The 21,699-nt window shown below is 47.0% G+C and overlaps 5 protein-coding genes across 5 annotated transcripts; 3 read left to right on the forward strand and 2 right to left on the reverse strand.

Annotated features, from left to right (window-relative positions):
• Positions 1-772: 772 nt before the first annotated feature.
• On the reverse strand, positions 773-2,524 carry H257_13898 (hypothetical protein; the record flags this gene model as incomplete). Its single annotated transcript, XM_009841585.1, has 1 exon — positions 773-2,524. The coding sequence occupies one exon, from the start codon at positions 2,522-2,524 to the stop codon at positions 773-775; it is 1,752 nt and encodes a 583-aa protein (XP_009839887.1).
• Positions 2,525-4,449: 1,925 nt separating this feature from the next.
• H257_13899 (hypothetical protein) lies at positions 4,450-6,201 on the forward strand (the record flags this gene model as incomplete). The annotated part of the gene is made up of 1 exon (XM_009841586.1): positions 4,450-6,201. The coding sequence occupies one exon, from the start codon at positions 4,450-4,452 to the stop codon at positions 6,199-6,201; it is 1,752 nt and encodes a 583-aa protein (XP_009839888.1).
• A 408-nt stretch (positions 6,202-6,609) lies between these two features.
• Positions 6,610-9,713, forward strand: H257_13900 (hypothetical protein). Its single transcript, XM_009841587.1, has 12 exons — positions 6,610-6,762; positions 6,814-6,926; positions 6,996-7,067; positions 7,132-7,247; positions 7,299-7,365; positions 7,726-7,860; positions 7,953-8,059; positions 8,154-8,242; positions 8,775-8,917; positions 9,045-9,287; positions 9,338-9,472; positions 9,525-9,713. Exons 1-12 carry the CDS (start codon positions 6,633-6,635, stop codon positions 9,630-9,632), a joined length of 1,458 nt encoding a protein of 485 aa, XP_009839889.1. The 5' UTR covers positions 6,610-6,632; the 3' UTR covers positions 9,633-9,713.
• Positions 9,714-11,120: 1,407 nt separating this feature from the next.
• On the forward strand, positions 11,121-17,813 carry H257_13901 (hypothetical protein). The gene is made up of 11 exons (XM_009841588.1): positions 11,121-11,286; positions 11,336-11,392; positions 11,465-11,719; positions 11,765-11,819; positions 12,748-13,537; positions 14,930-15,127; positions 15,552-15,730; positions 16,091-16,382; positions 17,072-17,247; positions 17,387-17,469; positions 17,563-17,813. The coding sequence occupies exons 1-11, from the start codon at positions 11,143-11,145 to the stop codon at positions 17,722-17,724; spliced, it is 2,391 nt and encodes a 796-aa protein (XP_009839890.1). The 5' UTR covers positions 11,121-11,142; the 3' UTR covers positions 17,725-17,813.
• A 705-nt stretch (positions 17,814-18,518) lies between these two features.
• Positions 18,519-19,850, reverse strand: H257_13902 (hypothetical protein). The gene is made up of 2 exons (XM_009841589.1): positions 18,929-19,850; positions 18,519-18,838 (listed from the first exon to the last, which is right to left on the reverse strand). The coding sequence occupies exon 1, from the start codon at positions 19,713-19,715 to the stop codon at positions 19,269-19,271; it is 447 nt and encodes a 148-aa protein (XP_009839891.1). The 5' UTR covers positions 19,716-19,850; the 3' UTR covers positions 18,519-18,838; positions 18,929-19,268.
• Positions 19,851-21,699: the final 1,849 nt, after the last annotated feature.

Raw genomic sequence — 21,699 nt, forward strand, 5'->3', positions numbered from 1 at the left:
ACGAAAATTGCCACTCTGGCGTGAGTGGTTCGGCACTCCATATCCAGTCTAGTTCTAGCTCTAGACTTTCGTGTGTAAGTTTACAAAACTAGCACCAAAGTGCGAGAATCGTCGAAGAGGACCGTGATGAAGTCACTCCAGCGCTGTTTCGATTCAAAGCACTCGAGATGTAAGTACTTACCGGTACGTACATTTTGACCAATCACAGCAATGTCGGATGAAAGTGTCGTATTTGCAAAGTTACCCATACATAATAACCTTGTCGGATAGAATCGTTGTCGGAATGGGGTGTCGGAATGAGTATCGTGGAATATTCATGCTATCTATCGCTCGGGGCCATTTCGTTTTTTGAGTTTACTGGTTGGAACTCACAGTCTACAGTATAACCGAACTGACCACATATTACGCCGGGGTAATATCTCATCATGCAACATATGCTACCTTGGGTACGAAACACATGGCAACAGCGCATGGATTGCCAGATGAAGTTATGTTGCCCAGTTTGATGGGGAGTTGATACGAAACACGCATTTGAAGAGCTCTGCCTCCGATGGATGTGTGGTCTGGACGAACCCGTTAACAGTTAACTCTCCACCCAGAATATGACTTGAATATTCTGAATGCACTCTCTTGTACTTACGTACATTGTATACCTTTGGCGACAAGCAAACACCTCAACACATCGTACACAACCACAACACTTTATATATATACACATCTTTTAACACACTTGGGCGAGAGTTGTAGAACTAGTAGTACTCATGTAGCAGAACTATCCCTTTCGGCTGGCCGCGATGGGGCACTTGCCCGTCTTGGCGTCGAGCACGCCGTTGCCCCCTGCAATGCGCAAACATCTCGTGGAGGGGTAGATGGCCATGATGCTGGACGTAAGAGACACGGAGAGGCACACGACAAACACAAAGATCAAGATGCCCCCGGCCAACTTGCTCGTGCCGCCCTTCTTCTTGAGCTCTTGCATGGGGCCTCGCTGCGGAGGCAGCATGAACAGCCACACCAACGCGAAGAGGCGGCACCCGTACGAAATGAAGTACGTGTACGTGACGTCCCACCGCACTTCGGTCGAGTCCTCGCGGATGTCGTTCTGGGTCACCCTGAAGTACGAGTTGATGTACCGCGTGAGCATGCCAGAGAACGGCGACGCCAAGTTGGACACGGTCGTGACCAAGCCAAACGTGGCCCCTTCGTTGCCCACGTCGGCGATCTCGACGGCGCAGAACGTGGACACGACAAAGCGGACGCCCTGCGGGATCTGCTCGGACAAGGCCACGCCCGTGTAGAACCACTGGTTGCGCAAGACATTCCAGATCGTGAGGAACGTCGTGATCGAGTCCAGGGCGAGCACGGACACGGACGCAATCGCAATCGACCAGCGCCAGTTCCAGTGCAACCCCCACTTGGCCACGACGGCCATGATGCCGGCAAAGATGCCGCTCGCAATGATCCCGGTCAACGAACTGTTGAGCGGCTCGACTTTGGCCCATGTGCTGGCCATGGGCGAGTCCGCTGTGGAGCTGATGTTGCGAAACACTTGGCTGATGAACCGGAACGCGCAGATCTGCCACATCACACGCTTCTGCAGCAGCACCCAGAACCCCGACGCCCACACCCGGAATGGAATCGGCGGCGTCTTCTTCTCTTCCACAATGAAGATCGTCGACAGCACCACGAGCACGCAAGGCGCCAAGCAGATCCCATATGGCACATTAGGCGCCATCGAAAACGAAAACGACCCGAGGTAGTTGGCGCCGTTCAAGCCAAACCCAATCACCACTTCGGACAAAATGCCAAAGATCGTGCGCACCGTGTAAATACCCGTCAAGACACGGCCGCGGATGGCCAGTGGTTCGCGCTGCGAGTACTCGGTCACCATCGCATCCGAAGCACACACGGCCGTGACGTACCCCAACGACACGATCATGGACAGCATGATGAACTTGGTGCCCTGGTCCGGAGCGCCCAAGTTGAACAACTCCTTCTCCTTTTCCGACGCACGCGAGTAGACGCGGGAGCACGCCGGCGAGTTCATCGCCTTGGCCTTGACGCGGTCGCAGTACGGGTCCCCCAACGACGAAAACGTCATCACAGCCAAGCAGATCATGGTCACGGTCCACCCAATCAACATCCACGACTTGCGGCGGTAGCCAAAGATGGGAAAGCAGTCAGAGAACATCCCCATAAACACCTTGAACGACCAGCCCATGGTCACCAACTGACCGTACGCCGACGTCTGGTACCCCTCCAAGTTGAGGTACACGTTGAAAATCGGGTAGTTGAGCGACGGAATCATGCCGAGGATCACCCCCACGGCCGCGTACTGCGAGAACAACCCAAACGCTTCTCTGGAAAACAGGTTCAGGGCCCCGCCTGCCACCAGTGCGCCATCTTCGAGCTCACCGGGGGTCTTGATGGCAGCAAAGTCGCCGCCGTCCTTGTCGTCCTGGCCTTTGGTCGCCGACTGAATGTACGACACCCGCTCTTCCAAGTCCACGGCTGTTCGCAGCATGCTGGTCGAGGCGCACAATGAAGAATGAACCAACGGATTCTGGCAATCGATTAGTCGTCTTCAAGGTTTTTGGCTTCTCTTCTACTATGTCGTATGGCCTCGAGGGTTGTGGGTCGTACGTTCGTGTCACACCGTCTGGTCGTGCTGTTCGCTTTGTACTGTATCAGTAGTAAAGTACTACATGTAGTACAGAAAGATCACTATATATAACATCTGTTATTGATAGCATTCCTTGAAGTACTACTGTATTGGAAGTGACACGATACAGAAAACACTATGTATGATACGTTGGAGACCGCACAGGAATTTCCTGTTGAAGTGCAAAAGGGATTTTTGTAAGGCAGGGGTATTTCATAACTCAAAGAACGACCTTGGCCACGCCTTGAAGCACTGAGTCGTAGTAAGCTTAGTACTCTTGCTATGTACTAGTAGTACTTGCTCTGCACATTGTATAGCGTTATGTGTCCACCAAACTACACTGAGTGTACTGTACTACTAGTAGTACTATTATAGTACGCGCAAGAGTTGTTGTTGGAACCGTGACAGATCTGGACGTTGGTTGAATGCTACTTCGAAGTATTAATAAAAGGTTGTGTTTGTTTTCCAATTGGACGCAATGTTATACTATGTGTACCGACCGGGCCCTACTATAATGGAACCTGGTGTTGCTGGCCGCATGATTTTGGCCGTACGTTCGTGCCGCAGCTTCTGGCTGTGGGTTTCCCTTGTATGCGTCGATGACCCTAACCGCTGGGGACATTTGATTGGCTAATCTAAACCATCCGGCGGCTTACTCAGAAACCAATGTGACATGACTATGACATGATGCTTCATGACTCACGTCTGATTGTTTAACTCGTGTCCTTGCTTGATACCAAAGCAATTTCAGGCAACGCAGCTGCCTGCTTTGCGGAGGACTTTCAATTGATGTACCTCTAGAACGTGGCCGGACCACTTACAAAACCCCCTCAAGGGAGTATTGGTGGTTTGTGTGGATTACACCGGAGTAAGCGTACTATTTTACAATGCAACTTACAGTATGTGGTTCATAGGTTCTGATCTACTACTGTAGTACTGAGTTGATACACTCTACCGGCCGGTATACCAAACCGTGCACAGTCAAATGCCACCAGCGAATTTCATCAATGCTGCTCTGGTGTACTACAACTACTAGTACATACTAGTACTGTAGTAACGTTACCGCACTCTCTGTCGTCAAGGATACTAGTACACGAGTCCAATCAGAATTCAATTTTAGTTGTGGGTGGAGATTTAACGGCTTCGTCCAGACCACACGTCCGTTGGATTCAGAGCCCTTCAAATGTATAGTTTCCGTATCAATAACTCCCCAGTCAACTGGGCAACATAACTTCACGAGGCAGTCCATGTACTGTCGCCATACATCGTACCGTACATCTGTCACATTCCTGCAACGCCGGCGTAAGTAGGACTTCAATCAAGTGTTTCAGGGGGGGAACCAGCCAAATGACCGTATGTTGCTTGATGAGATATTACTCCGGCGTAATATCGAGGTCACGGGAGGCCAGTTTGTTGTTAGACTGGAGAGAACTTACATAGCTAGGCAAATGGCACCGCTACAGCTGTAACCAAGCAGTCTAGAATTGCATGGATATCTTCCATCAAGCAGTTTCATCAGAGGACGTGATTCTGGTTAAGGCAAAACATGTCGCACTCCGTTCGGAGTGGTACCACACTGTTGGTGTAGTCGTTCAAAATGCCACCAGCTTGAGTTTCATGCGATTTTCATCCAAGGAGAATAGCACGACCAGACGGTGTGACACGAACGTACGGCCCACAACCCTCGAGGCCATACGACATAGTAGAAGAGAAGCCAAAAACCTTGAAGACGACTAATCGATTGCCAGAATCCGTTGGTTCATTCTTCATTGTGCGCCTCGACCAGCATGCTGCGAACAGCCGTGGACTTGGAAGAGCGGGTGTCGTACATTCAGTCGGCGACCAAAGGCCAGGACGACAAGGACGGCGGCGACTTTGCTGCCATCAAGACCCCCGGTGAGCTCGAAGATGGCGCACTGGTGGCAGGCGGGGCCCTGAACCTGTTTTCCAGAGAAGCGTTTGGGTTGTTCTCGCAGTACGCGGCCGTGGGGGTGATCCTCGGCATGATTCCGTCGCTCAACTACCCGATTTTCAACGTGTACCTCAACTTGGAGGGGTACCAGACGTCGGCGTACGGTCAGTTGGTGACCATGGGCTGGTCGTTCAAGGTGTTTATGGGGATGTTCTCTGACTGCTTTCCCATCTTTGGCTACCGCCGCAAGTCGTGGATGTTGATTGGGTGGACCGTGACCATGATCTGCTTGGCTGTGATGACGTTTTCGTCGTTGGGGGACCCGTACTGCGACCGCGTCAAGGCCAAGGCGATGAACTCGCCGGCGTGCTCCCGCGTCTACTCGCGTGCGTCGGAAAAGGAGAAGGAGTTGTTCAACTTGGGCGCTCCGGACCAGGGCACCAAGTTCATCATGCTGTCCATGATCGTGTCGTTGGGGTACGTCACGGCCGTGTGTGCTTCGGATGCGATGGTGACCGAGTACTCGCAGCGCGAACCACTGGCCATCCGCGGCCGTGTCTTGACGGGTATTTACACGGTGCGCACGATCTTTGGCATTTTGTCCGAAGTGGTGATTGGGTTTGGCTTGAACGGCGCCAACTACCTCGGGTCGTTTTCGTTTTCGATGGCGCCTAATGTGCCATATGGGATCTGCTTGGCGCCTTGCGTGCTCGTGGTGCTGTCGACGATCTTCATTGTGGAAGAGAAGAAGACGCCGCCGATTCCATTCCGGGTGTGGGCGTCGGGGTTCTGGGTGCTGCTGCAGAAGCGTGTGATGTGGCAGATCTGCGCGTTCCGGTTCATCAGCCAAGTGTTTCGCAACATCAGCTCCACAGCGGACTCGCCCATGGCCAGCACATGGGCCAAAGTCGAGCCGCTCAACAGTTCGTTGACCGGGATCATTGCGAGCGGCATCTTTGCCGGCATCATGGCCGTCGTGGCCAAGTGGGGGTTGCACTGGAACTGGCGCTGGTCGATTGCGATTGCGTCCGTGTCCGTGCTCGCCCTGGACTCGATCACGACGTTCCTCACGATCTGGAATGTCTTGCGCAACCAGTGGTTCTACACGGGCGTGGCCTTGTCCGAGCAGATCCCGCAGGGCGTCCGCTTTGTCGTGTCCACGTTCTGCGCCGTCGAGATCGCCGACGTGGGCAACGAAGGGGCCACGTTTGGCTTGGTCACGACCGTGTCCAACTTGGCGTCGCCGTTCTCTGGCATGCTCACGCGGTACATCAACTCGTACTTCAGGGTGACCCAGAACGACTTGCGCGAGGACTCGATCGAAGTGCGGTGGGACGTCACGTACACGTACTTCATTTCGTACGGGTGCCGCCTCTTCGCGTTGGTGTGGCTGTTCATGCTGCCTCCGCAGAGAGGCCCCATGCAAGAGCTCAAGAAGAAGGGCGGCACGAGCAAGTTGGCCGGGGGCATCTTGATCTTTGTGTTTGTCGTGTGCCTCTCCGTGTCTCTTACGTCCAGCATCATGGCCATCTACCCCTCCACGAGATGTTTGCGCATTGCAGGGGGCAACGGCGTGCTCGACGCCAAGACGGGCAAGTGCCCCATCGCGGCCAGCCGAAAGGGATAGTTCTGCTACATGAGTACTACTAGTTCTACAACTCTCGCCCAAGTGTGTTAAAAGATGTATATATATATAAAGTGTTGTGGTTGTGTACGATGTGTTGAGGTGTTTGCTTGTCGCCAAAGGTATACAATGTACGTAAGTACAAGAGAGTGCATTCAGAATATTCAAGTCATATTCTGGGTGGAGAGTTAACTGTTAACGGGTTCGTCCAGACCACACATCCATCGGAGGCAGAGCTCTTCAAATGTGTGGTCACAATCGTTCGTACGAAAGCTCTGCGTCAGATCTGCACACCAATATAACACGACTCAAAAGTCTGTCCAGTGAAACGGTCAACTCCAAATATCCGCATAATTGCTGTGCTGATGACATCCGGATTGGCAACAACAAGTATCCGCATAATTAGAACCAGCGTATCCGGATTGTCAAGTCTGATGTTCGTTGCGGCGGCCTGCGGCAACGCGGTCCATGTATACGACGTGGACGGAGGCACGTTACGCGAAGGTCGAACAATCAGCAGTGCCATCGAAACCGAAGCGACATGCGCAGTATGGAACCACAACAGTACGACCACCCGTGTGCTGGGGCCAGTATCATGACAACACGACGACGTAGATCGCATCCTCGTCAACTCGTTTGCGAACGGCCTCATATCGATCAACACGTTGGCCAGGCAACGCGATGCAACTGTGTGCAATCTACAGGAAGGATCCAGCAGCGCAGACATGGTACATCTGTCTCCTTCCTACTCCATGGACATTTGGACGGAAGCAGCATTGACGTTGTGTGTGTTGCAGCGCGTGAACAGTCTGCATCTGAGTGCCGGATCTAGATACCTCATCAGTGGAGGCACTGACCGCACTGTTCGAGTACGATCTCACGTGCCCCCCACTCCCTCGACTTAGTTGCTTGATGGCGCGCCTTTCCTCGTAGGTATGGGACCTGAAGCGCCAACACCTCAAACACTCGTTTCCAGCCTGCAATAGCGCCATCCGCAGTGTCACATTCACAGGCCAAACCGACGAATTCATTGTTGCCGGCTGCGATAGGTATCCTCCTTCATGACGATGATGATGATATGGACTCCATTTATCGTGTAGCGGTGACATCTACCTCTACCACGCCCAGCAAGGCACCGCCGCTGGCATCTGCCGCGATCGTGACGACGTACTATGGTTTATCTCATCTATATGCTAGCCTTTCTTCGTTCTATTTATAATATACTGTACTATATATACATATATAAATCTGCAATGACAGATTTCTTGAAGTTTGCACTCTTTTCATAATATTTTTCATATATTCCAAACCCACGTATATATTATATATATAAAGTCGTTTGCGTATCCACTATTTCATCATCGTCTTCTTTGGGCCATGAAGGTCACACATTCATTTATCTCGTGCAGTTTTATTCTTTGCCCATTTCTATAAATATATTCCCTGAATGCTCTCAACACGACGACTTCATCGTCCATATGATATGGATAATATATATTTTTTATATATGATTGTCCATCGTCGTAGGCCAGTGCCATCCAAGCAGTGCAGTCGTCTTCCCATCCTTTTGTTCGCAACAAGCTCGGAACGGTGCAATCATCTGGGACACTGTGCCTCTGGGACGTGGCAACCGCGTCGCTCGTGTCCAATTTCCCGCGGCTGGTACCTAGATTTGTATATATATATATTCGTGTTTCGTCGATATATATATATATATATATATATATATTTAAAAATATTTTCTATATGGATAGCATTGGGCACCGGCGACGTGCGTTGCGTTTTCGCCCGTGCACAAACATTTGGTCGCGACGGGCGGATTGGACAAGCGAATCGTGTTTAGCGATTTGGGCCTTCAAAAGTACAGTTTTAAACTGCGTTTCGAACAATGCCAAATGGCCCTTGTTCGATCGAGGTCGTACAATCGTGGCTTCAACTTGAGTATATATGATTAGGGAAATCAATTGCCTAGAATCACCATACCCTGTGACCACCATGTCGATGCACACAAACGGACAACTCATCGCGACCGGCACTTCTACCGGTATATTATCTTTTAATTTGGCCTTGGCAGGGGACTCGAGAATCGATTTGACTCTGATGTTAAGCTTATTCAATGTATGATATACACATTTGAAGATGAACATGTTGACCAGGCCAAACTATTCTAACCGATGATTGGATGGAATTTCTCATTCGTGCAATGTGATTGGCTAGGATATTGTCCAATCCATTTGGCAAACTCATTCGATTTTACTCGGAACGTCCAAATTGGAACGGATTTGACAATACTACTCTTGTGGGTAAATAAATAAATAATTATATTTATTTATTTACCCACTATATATATAGTTGGTTCTTTTGATTTGGAGTTTGTATGACATCAACTGTACGACGTTTGCGTTTTCAACCCGTTTTGTATGTGACAATGTATAGTGTACAGTATCTCCTGGTGTTTTGTATTCGTTTGAAACACGTTTGAAACGGACACGACTTCACGTGTATGACGTTTTCGTCGTGTTTTGTATGCGTTTGAAACGCGTGTTTTATATTTGAAACCAAACTGTACGACGTAGGCCATGTCCTGTTGTACGACCTACGAGGCGCGACGAAACCGTTGTCGATTGTCGAACCATGCAGAGACCAGCAGCCCCACCAAAATCCAAGTTCAGCGGCTTCCAATGGAGGCGTTCTATGGGTTCAATTTAGCCAAGATCGGGTACTTCTAGTGCATCTTTTTTTCTACTAGTAGTAGAAGTCCATCCAGTCTACTAGTAGTAGTATGGACGAGGTTTCATGTCCTTGTGGGTGTCTATCGTCGTCTTATTTTCCACTGCTTTCGACAGTTGAAGGACCTATCGCTGCTATCGTCGCCCATGAAAAAATCTCAATCGTTTCATATGCAAACGTTGCAAACGTCTCTTTTAAATCTGGTCCCGCCGCCATCCAACAACAGCAGGGATGACACTGGACTCAAACTCTCTTCTGAACCACATCGCAGCAGTGCCGCTGATATCCGCCCTTCTCCATCTACTGTACGACCAGAACAAGCTGCAGCGACTTCAAGCCCTCCACCCTACCCTACCGAGGTACAAAACGTCCTTTATATATATATATATAGTTTTAAATTGTTTTTTAGGGAGATTTGTCGTCGTCGGGTGAAAATATACCAACGACGTGGCTGCGGCACGAATTGCAAGCCTTGCGCGACGGGTTGTCGGAGGAGATTCAGCTGGTGCATTTAGAAGTGTTGCGCCAACATCAAGCGCAACAAGTACGCACGTTTGAAACATGTTTGAAACGTGTTTGAAACGATCACATTGTAGACCGAAGTCGCCGCCGCCATGCACGAGATCAAGGTGCAAATGGCCCACCTCCTCGCCGAAAACGACCGCCTTCGCCAAGAAAACGAACGTCTCAAACACATTTTTTAACGTTTCCAACACACAGTTTTGAACGGTGTTCTAGACGTTTGTTTTTTATATGTCATACCTGACTGTCGTCATTGATACTACCTCTGTCCGGAATTGCTTGCCTCAATGCCATTTTACGGTACACTTTATCGGTTTATACAGGTTTGGGGGAAAATTACTTCAAATACACTATAAATATCCGATAATCATCTCAATGCTCAAATATTAGATTATAAAAACTTTACGTGTTATGCAGTGAAAATTGACTATCATTCTCACTTTATTTCCCAGATATCTATTAGGTATTTCTCGGACTGCAATAAAATAAACATAAATAGTGCATATTTTTATTCCACAATACAGAAATCAAGATAAAATCACTGTCCGAGAAATAGAAAATCACAAACTTTCACTCCGACGTTTACGACTGCTCCTTATAATCCTATTCAAACAACGTATTCAGTTGTTTTATGATCAGAAAGGAATTATAAAATAGTGCTCGAATTATATATTCCTCATATGCCTTCAGATTTACGAAATTCCAAGGATTTCCAGAGATTTGTTGCGTCAAAAATTAGGCATACCACAACGCAAAAAGTCTTCGCGAATTCGATGCGTTACCTTAGTATGGAACAGGAGCTCAGATTTTACCCAAGGTCATATGACGTGTGCAGTTGGAATAGTAGTGATGCAGCTTCTTTTTTCAGTACTAGTTGATTCCTACTACAGTACTACCGGTAGTACTAGAGCTTATTGCTACTAATGTTAGTACTAGTTTCGTAACTACAGTCTAACAACATACCCTATTGCTGAAACGCTGAATAGTGTAGCCTTCCAGTAACATTACATACAGGATAAATGAATAGTGTACTGTAGCCTTTTCAAAAACACATGAAAATACATGTACTCAAAGAATTAGTGTGGCACATAAATCCATCACTTTGAAACTAAATTATTTTTTACGTTTTAACATGTCATACTAAGTACTTTAGATCTGCACCCACTGGGGCAAGCCAGGTGGATAGTGAGGTTAAGATAATTCATTTTGGGATAAACTGGGATAATGGATGTGTTGAATGCAATTTTGGGATGCACAGCACACCGCAAACCTCGGGCAAAACATCACACGTATGCGAAACGAGCGCTAACTAACGGGGTTGGGAGACGAAGTCGCCGGGGGGAGGGCCAGGCTACGGGTATGTTAGCTGGTGGGTGGTTAACATGATTGATTACGTGAACAAATATATTGTGGATGCATTGGGATATATTCGATGATTGGGGTGATATAAATTGATAATACGCAATACACGTGCTGAAGTTCCAACGTAGAGTAACTAACGTTAATGTATTTGGAATATGTCACTGAGGTTATCTGCAATAAATCCGGATACCAAACTAGGTTGCCATCCGTATCGGGCCAAAATAGACGTGGAAAATTCCGGATAAGTTTGTCTGGTATCCGGTCCTGCCACGATGGATGGGTGACGCGACATCATTTCTCCATTGAGTGTGACGGGCGGGTGTCTTGTCTATGAGTGAAGAAGCGCTGCACGTGGTGCTGCCGGTGCTGCAGTGGCTGGCGGAGGGGTTCTTCGACCCTAGGGTGTTTGGCACCGTTGCGATCTCGGTCTTCTTGTACAAGTTGCTTCCGACGACGGACCCTGTGTTGGGCTTGGTAGGTCGAACCTTGCGACCATGACTCGGTGCTCACGCGCGTTGTGTAGGGCCAAGTGAAGAAGCCTCGGTTCCAAGCGCGCTCCCATGTGTTTGCCACGGACTTGGTACGTGTCCCCCATCAACGTGATCCCGCCATGGACTTGTCGATGTATGCTTATGCAATGTCTCGTGTGAAGAAAATTGTGGTGGGGAGCAACACAGGCCCCGATGGCAAGACCCCTGTGTCCGGCAACGTAACCGGGCGCCAAGTGTGGCGTCCCCAGGGCGACGTGGTCGAACTGCCGGCATTCTCCGCTGCCGAAAACCCGAACGCCGGCGACAAGTTGCTCCGAAAGTTGCTGCTCGACGGCAAAAAAGTGCCTACCGGCGGCAATGGCGGCAAGATCGACAAGGCACTGCGCCAAGCGCTCGAATACTTCAAGCTGCTGCAAGTACGTTTTTCATCGTGTTTCAATTCACTGGGAACTTTGCGGTAGAGTGAAGACGGGTCGTGGCAAGGCGACTATGGTGGACCTATGTTTCTCCTCCCAGGTACTAAACCATGGTCTGAAATATATATATATCTATATAAAATCAAAAAATGGAAACATATTGTTTATATACGTATGGGCAGGGTTCCGTAACACTATTTGGGACCTTTCGATGGAGGAGTTCCTTTATTCCAAATTTCTATTTTATTAGTGTTTCTTAAAGAGGAGAATTAATTCAGTTCGTTGGAGTTAAAATCATCTTGAAATTCGTATCAATGTTGATGAAAAGTGAATTAAACGAGTGGAAATAAATAATTATAGGCTGAAACAGTTCCGAGCCAATTGGATTTTAACCAGTTACCTGTCAAAAATTGCATCTGATTGGCTGAAAATTTCAGAGTGATTGTTTTCGACCAATCATGTATCGTGGCACGGAACTACGTATATGACTTGGACAATGTATGTCCAGTTGAAAGTTATAGCGGGGAAAGTTCCTATTCCATATAGATGTTCTTAACGATATTTTGTCCCTTTTCTTTTTCCACTCGAATTCTGTATTCAACTATATCCGAAGCGTATATATTTATAGTCTTTTAGTCCAGAAAAGAAGATATTACGTGTAACTTTATTCGAGTCCAGGAATAAATATTCATTCCTTGTAACGTATTCCTGGAGAAATATATATTCATATATACAGTCGGAAGGAAGTCTCATTGCAAAACTAATCTATTTCGTTCGTCTCGTCATGTTTCCCCTCTTCAGTATCTATAAAAAAATACAGATTTATATATATATATATATATTTGCATTAAACAAAATATACATTCCGCGTCTTCGTACTCGAATCACAATACTTGGTTTACATGTACATCCTCCATAAAACTAGAAAATCGATCTATCATAAACCAATATCCCCTTGCCTAAAACCTCTATATGTATTTCGAATTTGTTTGCGATCCCACCCATTTCATCTATACATGTATGTCTAGGGCTTGTGATTACCTGCTACATCACGGGGCACGACTTGGGTCAGTCCATCGTAGACGGCATTATCGTGTATCTGCGCAACCAGCAGCAGTACGACGGCGGATGGGGTCTCCATATTGAGGAAGGCTCTTCTATGTTTGGCACAGTGCTCAACTACGTAAGTTTGCGGCTGCTGGGGGTGCCACCGACCGACGATGTATGTGTGGACGCGCGGACTTTCATCCTGCATCACGGCGGCGCCACACTGGTGCCATCATGGGGAAAGGTTTGGCTGGCTCTCTTGAACGTGTACGACTGGCGCGGAGTCGACTCGCTGCCGCCTGAGATGTGGTTGCTGCCGCGGTGGCTTCCGTTTCACCCTGGTCGGACGTGGGTACACTGTCGCATGGTGTACCTGCCCATGAGTTATCTGTACGGCATCCGATTCCAAGCGGCTGAGACGCCGCTGATCGTGGCCATTCGCGGCGAGATTTATGCGACACCGTACAAGTCGGTGAGCTGGCGAAAGGCCCGCGGCGCGTACTCAAAGCTCGACGAATACCACGCGCCGTCGCCGATTATCCGGACGATCAACTACCTCTTGTCATGGTACGAGTTGCTCCCGACGTTGCTGCCGTACCGCAAACGGGGGCTTCAGTTCGCCCTCGACTTTATTCAAGCGGATGACAAAGAAACCAACTTTTGCAACATTGGACCAGTGAATAAATCGCTCAATATGCTCGTGGCGTGGGTGGTAAATCCAAACTCGACCGAGTTCAAGCAGCATACCCAGCGCATTGAAGACTACCTCTGGTATGATTGTGTGCATTTACGCTAAAGGATGGGAAACTGATTTTTATTATTTCGCCAAATCGATATCGAGAATCTATATTGGTTGCCTTTTGGTTGCCTTTTGCAATGTAAAAATAGGACCAGTTTCACACGACTAAAAGTCACGTACTAATTTAATGTTGATGATGGTTATTTCCTGCAATCTGATTGGCTAAATCCATCTGCCGATTCGTTCTGTACATTTTATTTGGTTGTGTCGATTCATCCATTCTCCATGTCGCTCCAGTTTAGAAGAAACACATAACAATATTATGTGTTTTTTCTACATAACAATATTATGTCGATTTCCGCTAAAGGATTGGACTTTATGGGGCTGATTATTTCGCCAAATCGATATTCTACTTTCGAGTGAAGTTTCATTGTGTTTTGGTGTGGTTTCTCGTTGGAAGTTAAATCGATTTGATTGGCTACTTCAGAAGAGCTCGAAATTATTAGCCAATCAAAACCTTCTCAATGAAATTCAACAACCAATCAGATCGATTGTGGATCGGTTTCATCGGCGCGATTCGATTGCACCCCCTCCCCAAATTTGTATCAAATCGACAATATTGATCGATCGATTTGTTGTATTTTTGAATGTAAAACTAAACAGTTTTCACACGACAAACATATTGTTCATTGTTTTGTACGGACTTTTTTAAATGTAAAATGGACCAGTTTCACCCGACTAAAAGTCACTCACACTAATTCGATGTGCATTGGGTGAAGCGAGAATTTGATTGGCTACTGGATTTGTGTTTTGGATTTGGATTGGTCGATAATTTTCGATACTGTTTCGTCGATTTGGGGTTGCGCATTCGATTGACCAGCACCCAAACTCTCCGATTTGACAATACTGAATTTTGTATATAAAACAGTTGTCGTGTGGGGACACAACCAATCACACTAATTTAGGTATCACACTAATTCGAGGTTAATGATGATTTCCTGCAATGTGATTGGCTCAATACGTCTGTGGATGCTTCTATACATGTATTTATTCAGTCTTCCAGTTTAGACGAAACACTAGAATGTGTATTAAGCATCGATTTATGATGATTTATATATATATGGATACGGATGTCAGCATTTGGTTGGCCAGTTTTCAGTTTTTTGATTGTGGACAACAAGCTCAAAAGGCAGCGTGTTGTGTTTCTTTTAGCCAATCATACCTCTTTGCTCGATTCAGTTGGACCATTCCCCACGTTGGTGAAACGTCCAACATTTGTTTTACCTATATTATTGTGTGGTGTATTATTCCTTTCGTCGTTTGTACAAGCTATTCGTTGCTTCTATTTCTCATTTCAATATATATATATATATATATATATATATAGAGAGAGAGGTGTGTGACAGAGTGTAAATATTGTCTAGGGTGGCTGAAGACGGAGTCAAGATGCAGGGGTACGTTGGCTCCCAGACGTGGGATGCTAGCTTTGCTGTCCAGGCGTTTGTGGATGCCGGCGTGGCCACCGACGCCTCGTTCAAGCCGACGTTCGTCAAGGCGCAGTCGTTTCTCAAGGAAGCGCAGAACGTCCACGATGTTGATGATGGACCCAAGTGGTGGCGCCGGTATATGATATGTGATGAAATACTCAATTTATTGGTTTGGATGGGTATGATGCTATGTGTGTCGTTTAGTTGAGGTTTACAAGGATGTATAATTATGGAGGATGGGTGATTTTATACATGTATATATATGTGTTGGGATGGATGGCACTTGTTAGAATGTGAAGATAGATGGTGATTATTCTGCAATATATATATATATATATATATATCGAGATTGTGTTGTCGACGAGCTCTACATTGAGATACTCTCGATCATCGTCAACAAATGATCCTTGGTTATGGCATGTTTGCAAATTGACTCGAATGAGGTTTTTATAGATATACTGTTTATACCGTTTTAGAACTATATATTCTATATATCTATGTATGTTTCGTGTATGCTTTGGCAACATATATATATATATTTATCAATGTTATGTTATAGCATTCAAAAGGGTGGATGGGGATTTGGTATTGCGTCCAATGGATATCCCGTGTCAGACTGTACGGCGGAAGCTGTGAAGGCGCTTCTGCTGCTCCAACAAGACGCGAAGCTCCCGGCCTTCCCAGAGCAGCGCCTGAAAGATGCTATCGACTTTATCCTGGCCCTGCAAAACACGGACGGTACATATATATATAAGTTTTGCTACGTTTTGGGGTAGCTCTTTCATGTTGATATGAAATTCTCCTATCATATATATATATCTAAATCAGATGAATTTGTCCTTTTCTTGTCTCGTGTTTTTTTTCGACACAGACGTTGTTCTTTTGCATCTACTCGATTGCATATTCCTGTCGATCTCAAGCGTATATATATATATATATCAAGGGATATATATATATCCCTTTCTATCTATCTAAATCCCTATAATAGAAAGGGATATATATATATAGATATCCCTTTCTATCTATCTAAATCCCTTGATATCTCTATCTCAATCCCTTTGATATATATCTCTTATATCTTACCTCTGTTTTTTCTAGGGGGGTTTCCCCCGTACGAGCGAAGCCGTGGATTTGACTGGTATGAGTACCTGAACCCGGCAGTGGTATTTGGGGCGATTATGCACGATTACTCGTACGTCGAGTGCTCGTCGGCGTCCATCTCGGCACTCCAGGCGTTTCAAGCGGCTCATCCGACCTACCGCCCCCACGCCATCAGCGCCGCCACCGCCAAAGCCGACACGTTCATTCGATCCCTGCAGTACCAGGACGGCAGCTTCTTTGGCAAGTGGGGCGTCTGCCACACGTACGGAACGCTGTTTGCAATCAAGGGGTACGTACGACTTGTAACTTTATATTTGATCTATACACGAATGAATTCTTGTTCGGAAATATATATATGTTTTACCATTCATAAATATATATATATATATACATCGACGGGCTTTTGTTGGGATATATATATATATGGCTTTCTTGTTGGGATATATATATATATATATGTTTTACCATTCATATATATATATATATATATATATATATATATATATATATATATATATACGACGGGCTTTTCATGTTTGTATACATACAGCGGGTACTACTAGTAGTAGTAGTAGTATGGGTTTGGCTAGGCCTCGTGATGTCTTCATATTTATTTTATGTCGGCAAGGTATGTATTTGGAGAATATTCCGTGACGGCTGTAGTAGTAGTAGTAGTACTACTACTAGTGGTGGTGATGGATGAAAGTATGAAGCGTGTTGACTTTAGACGGGAATTGGGAGGACTACTACTAACTAGTAGTAGTACTAGTAAACTTTTGGTGCGAAGGGTCGGTTGCTTGTTTTTGGATTGTCTCCTCAAGCCACGTTGAACTAGTTGAGATATTTCAATTATTGGTTGAATATGGATATATTTGTTGTAGAATATTATATAATATTTATTTGATTTTCGTCGATGCTATTATTAGGCAAAAGTCGAATATTATATAATATTTATTTTGATTTTTGTCGATGCTATAGCATGCGCGCGGCGGGGGCGACCGACACGGACGAAGATGTGAAGGATGCGGTGGCATTTTTGCTGAAAAAGCAGCGCGAAGACGGCGGATGGAGCGAGAGCTTCTTCTCATGCTCCACTCGTCGGTACTTGGAGGAATCCACGAGTCAAGTGGTCAACACGGCGTGGGCGTTGCTTGGTACGTTGCTAAGCAATTCTTGTTTGGATTCTATCGATATATTTAATACCTTGGTGTGTTTTATATAAAATTCATGGTTGTTTACTTGTAAAATGATCATTTTGTGTGGTTTAGAATAGTATTAATACCTTTCGAGTAGGCATCATGAAAGGGATTGAAGGCGCAAGTGACCCAGAGGAGGTATATGCAAAGGAATGGGCTGCCGTGCAAAAGGGCATCGAGGTATGTCTAGATATATATAATATATATATATATATATATATAATATATATATATATATATAATGAAATAATGATATATTGTTTGGTTTGCTAGTTTTTGGTCGCCAAGCAATTGCCGTCGGGGGACTGGGCCCAGGAGCGAGTGAGCGGCGTGTTCAACCGGACGTGCGGCATCACATATGCCAACTACCGCAACATCTTTCCCACGTGGGCACTTGGACTGTACCAAAAGTTGCATCCTAGCGTCAAAAACTAACGAGTTACTAGTTGTTTATGGAGGCTCGTCATACTAGTAGTAGTACTAGGACTAACTACCCCATACGATAATAAATACTATTGGATGACTTTATATTTGTGCGTCAACCGTGGTTCGATGAGCTTGCGTGGTACATGTATTAGTAACTAGTAGTACTATAATACGTAGTAGTACTACTACACATGTAGCGTGGAATAATTAACTAGAATATTACTCAGAACTCGGATCACGAATCGCTCCCATTGGTCACTCTGACAATACTTGTCGCTCATTGGTTACATGATTATCTGCGGAATCGGGAAAGCCAATGAGGCGAATTCGGAAGTTTGTGTAGCAAACAACAAATAGAGATCATAAGATGACGAGTTTTACTTTGGCCTATTCAATTGGGTTTGGTCTCTGTGTGAACGAATACGTACGTACAGTAGGCCAAACTCCAATGCCCTCCGAAAGTGATTACACGAGTGTAAGTTTACGGTACAATTTATTATATTATACAGTTTATTGCACCGACACTATACCACAAATACACTCGATACCTGTATAAATGAATTATTTACAATTATAAATTTACAAAAATTATACGTGCGCACAGTCAAAAATGATCATCATTCCCGTTGTTTTCGTGGATAAATCAGCTGTCATTCCTATTTAGGACCCTTGGGGCTCAAATTGGATTCTATTTGAAATTTTGTATTCAAGAGTACTCCTAATTTGTGAGAGTACCCTAATTTCACACCTGAAATGTCCATTCGTGCAATCACTTTGGACAGAGGTAGTAAAGTATATTAGTCCAACCGTATGACCACCATAAGAAATCGTACTACGTACTTCGAAGTAGTAGTTTTCATCATAATGCATGGTTCAAAACTAGCTGTGTTATTTCGCGCTTGGTTTCGCACTAGATTTTTCCTCCACCAACAGGACGACACAACCACTTGTGTCGTGCTTTCCAGTCCACAGACTGGCACGGCACCGAGCAGTACGTGGCCGTTTTACATCTGGAGCATTTGAGCAGTGTCGCAGGCAACTGGGTCTGCTCATCTACATGTCCTTTGCGCTTTCCACAGGCGAGGCGGTAGCATCGCTCCGACAGGCCATACTTGGCATACACCTACCCACCACCACCATCATCCCCCTCGTCGTACTCCTTGTCATCATCCCTACACTGTCCCTACACTACACGACAAACATCATCACGTACAGCTTCAATGCGTTCGGTGGCATCGGCTTTTCACTTGGTCGGCTGCACTTCCCACAGATAATTGACTTCAGGGGCTCGCATCGACTGTAAAATGTCCTCGGCGATTGTGACTGCTGCCGTCTGTAGCTCGGCCACGGCCTCTGCCGACAGCACGTCCTTTCGCTTCACCTCTGCCGACGCCACTCTAGTGGCAATGTACTCATGCACAGTGTGATACATCTTGGCGTCGCAGTCAAAGATGATTTCGTCGGAATGGCCGACGAGGAACGTCATGGCGGGTGTGTCGGTTCGATCCGATACGTGGATGCCAAACTGAGCCAACTCCTTGGACACTTGCACGTCAAAAAGTAGCCCCACGTCGCGGAATGACGCTGCATCTGGGGTAAACAAGATGTCGGCATGCTGCGGCGACAGGGAGACCAAATCGCGCTGGATTTGGCCGGCAAAGTCGGCACGGCCGCGCGACATCTTGTACGCCACGAGGATGCTGGTCAGCGGCACATCCGAGATGGGCGACTGGCCCACCAGACCTTTGACATCGACTCATGTCCCACGCGACGGTCGCGAGCGTGAGCGGCACGGTGCTGCTGCAGGTGCTGGTGGACCCCTCGTCAATGCCTTTCCAAGGGACACACCCGAGCAACAACTCCTGTCGTGTGAATGATTCGTCCAGGTACGACGATGCCACGCCGAGCCCGACGCACTTGGTGTAGTCCACCTGACGCGTGTGGGCGTGGAGGTAATCCGCGTCGTAGTAGCACACAAACACGAGGTTCATGTGCTCCATACTCGCTGGCAGCGTGTCGTTGGCCAGCCAGCCCCACGACCGCAACGCGGCGAGGACGGGCTGTGTTGCTGACGGCGTCAATTCATGAGAGATGCCAATGCGAAATCGATGGATTCATCGTTTTGATTGGTTGAGCTTGGACACTCCAGCGAATCAGAAATGGACCTCTTGGATCCATCCAAGAAATCTCAGCAAGCCAAGGGTCACTCCCGTTCCAGGCGGCACGGAGACATCCATCTTCGAAGGTACGTACGTCGAAGCTGCCGCAAAGATAGGCGTCACATGTCCACACGTAGGCGATCGAGTGCGCGACGATACAGCGACACAAAGTTGGACTTTTCAATGACACATCTCGCACGCAGGTCGAGTGAACCCGTGGTGGGGATGATGGTTCGAGGGGGTGGTCCTGTCGTCACTGACGAAAGGACCTACTCTGACGACTCGTCAGAGTAGGAAACGACATCATCGGACGTTCCCGCATTCCCATGTTGCAACGATCTGTCGTCGCCTCGAGTCGTGGACTTCCATCCACGTCTGTGTGGGCGATGGAGATATTTGGATTCAGCCGCAGTCGTCCAGCAGAAACCGTACACCTGCTGAAGGCCGGAAATGATCCCCGAATCTGCCAGAACACATCCAGTACCACAACCACCCACGGCCAGTGCAGGATTGACGACGGGGCTTCTTGTAGTCGGGCCACCGTCGTGAGACGAATGAACGACTACAGTATATTCGAGGACGGGGACGAGTACCTCTTGGTGTTGCTGTGACAAAGAAAAAAAAGGAGCGCATCAACTATGTAACACGATATGCATGTTTACGGGTCGACACGACTCACTCGAGTGGGCTCGACGGTGACCAGGTTGTTGTAGCTCTGAAGTGTGGTACGCACTGCTGCAGCATGTTATAAGCATCGGATGAGACACGGCGTCGTTCCAGATTCAGGTCAGATACCTAAAAATAGATTAGGGCATTGGATGCGACGTCGTTCACGGAACGGAGAATCGACCGGTTACAACCCTAAAAATAGATGTAGTTGTGTATGAGTTGTCGTCAAACATCAAAGAACACTATGAGTCCGATCGCACCGAACCAACACCACGAGCTCCACCCACACAAACTGACAACAATATATGCTTGGTTTTGCTTTGACGTTGTACTCCTCGTTTAGGTCTACTAAATCTAAGATATTGTGTGCGATGTGGTGTCAGCGGTGTGTGTAGCCGTGGTGTGAGTCCCAGCGGCTTGGACCAAGTAAGACTACTGCATCTGCCGCGGCGCCACGCAGTGGCCCGTGAGGCTTGCCACATGATTTGCCACGAGTGTGTGACCGGGTGGTTTGCATCGAGATCAATGGGCGTGTCCGCTTTGCCGAGCCGACGTGCCTTTCGATGATACCAAGACCCGTAGTAGGAATGCACACGACATGCACGGCGGCACCGGCGCGGTTCCGCAATTGTTCTAATCCACGTCTCATGTCCAATCGTACTCAAATAATGTACATGGTCATCAAACGAGCGAGGCTAGTGACACGGCCATAGGGTTTTGCGAACGTCCACGTTATGTCTATCCCTTGTATTTTACAGTCTGCATGGATACAATATATATATATCTTATACCATTTAGTATGAGAGACTTTCTTGACGTCGTACTAGTGTGTATCCATGTTTTATAGTACTTGTCATCGTAACGTTATTCAGTTCGGGCAGGAGGATTGGACTTACTCTCGCAAGTTATTGAAATATATCCTAGCAACTTGTCTATTTACCTTGGTGCCAACGTCCGTCACTCGCGCAGTCAACGACCGCTGGTCCGTGGCAATTTGAACGGGAATTGATGAACAATAATGAAACGGGCTGTCGGACGAAAACGATGGCGGCACGTAGACGTCAAAGTTGAACGTACGACGTTCAAGCTAAGGATGGTGATATATACTAGTATATTCTTATATATATATGTGCATAATTGCCAAAGGAGTACTTTG

Source organism: Aphanomyces astaci (genome assembly GCF_000520075.1).
Source record: "Aphanomyces astaci strain APO3 unplaced genomic scaffold supercont1.52, whole genome shotgun sequence".
In the NCBI taxonomy this organism is placed as follows: domain Eukaryota; phylum Oomycota; class Saprolegniomycetes; order Saprolegniales; family Verrucalvaceae; genus Aphanomyces; species Aphanomyces astaci.

Bases quoted from the DNA above. Each gene is read 5' to 3' on its own strand.
- H257_13902 (XM_009841589.1), bottom strand. From the start codon at position 19,715: ATGGAGCACATGAACCTCGTGTTTGTGTGCTACTACGACGCGGATTAC.
- H257_13901 (XM_009841588.1), top strand. From the start codon at position 11,143: ATGAGTGAAGAAGCGCTGCACGTGGTGCTGCCGGTGCTGCAGTGGCTG. The intron at 17,248-17,386 runs GTACGTTGCTAA...CCTTTCGAGTAG, and splicing joins CACGGCGTGGGCGTTGCTTG to GCATCATGAAAGGGATTGAA. The intron at 17,470-17,562 runs GTATGTCTAGAT...TTGGTTTGCTAG, and splicing joins CCGTGCAAAAGGGCATCGAG to TTTTTGGTCGCCAAGCAATT.
- H257_13900 (XM_009841587.1), top strand. From the start codon at position 6,633: ATGTTCGTTGCGGCGGCCTGCGGCAACGCGGTCCATGTATACGACGTG. The intron at 6,927-6,995 runs GTACATCTGTCT...TGTGTGTTGCAG, and splicing joins GATCCAGCAGCGCAGACATG to CGCGTGAACAGTCTGCATCT. The intron at 7,366-7,725 runs GTACTATGGTTT...CCATCGTCGTAG, and splicing joins TCTGCCGCGATCGTGACGAC to GCCAGTGCCATCCAAGCAGT.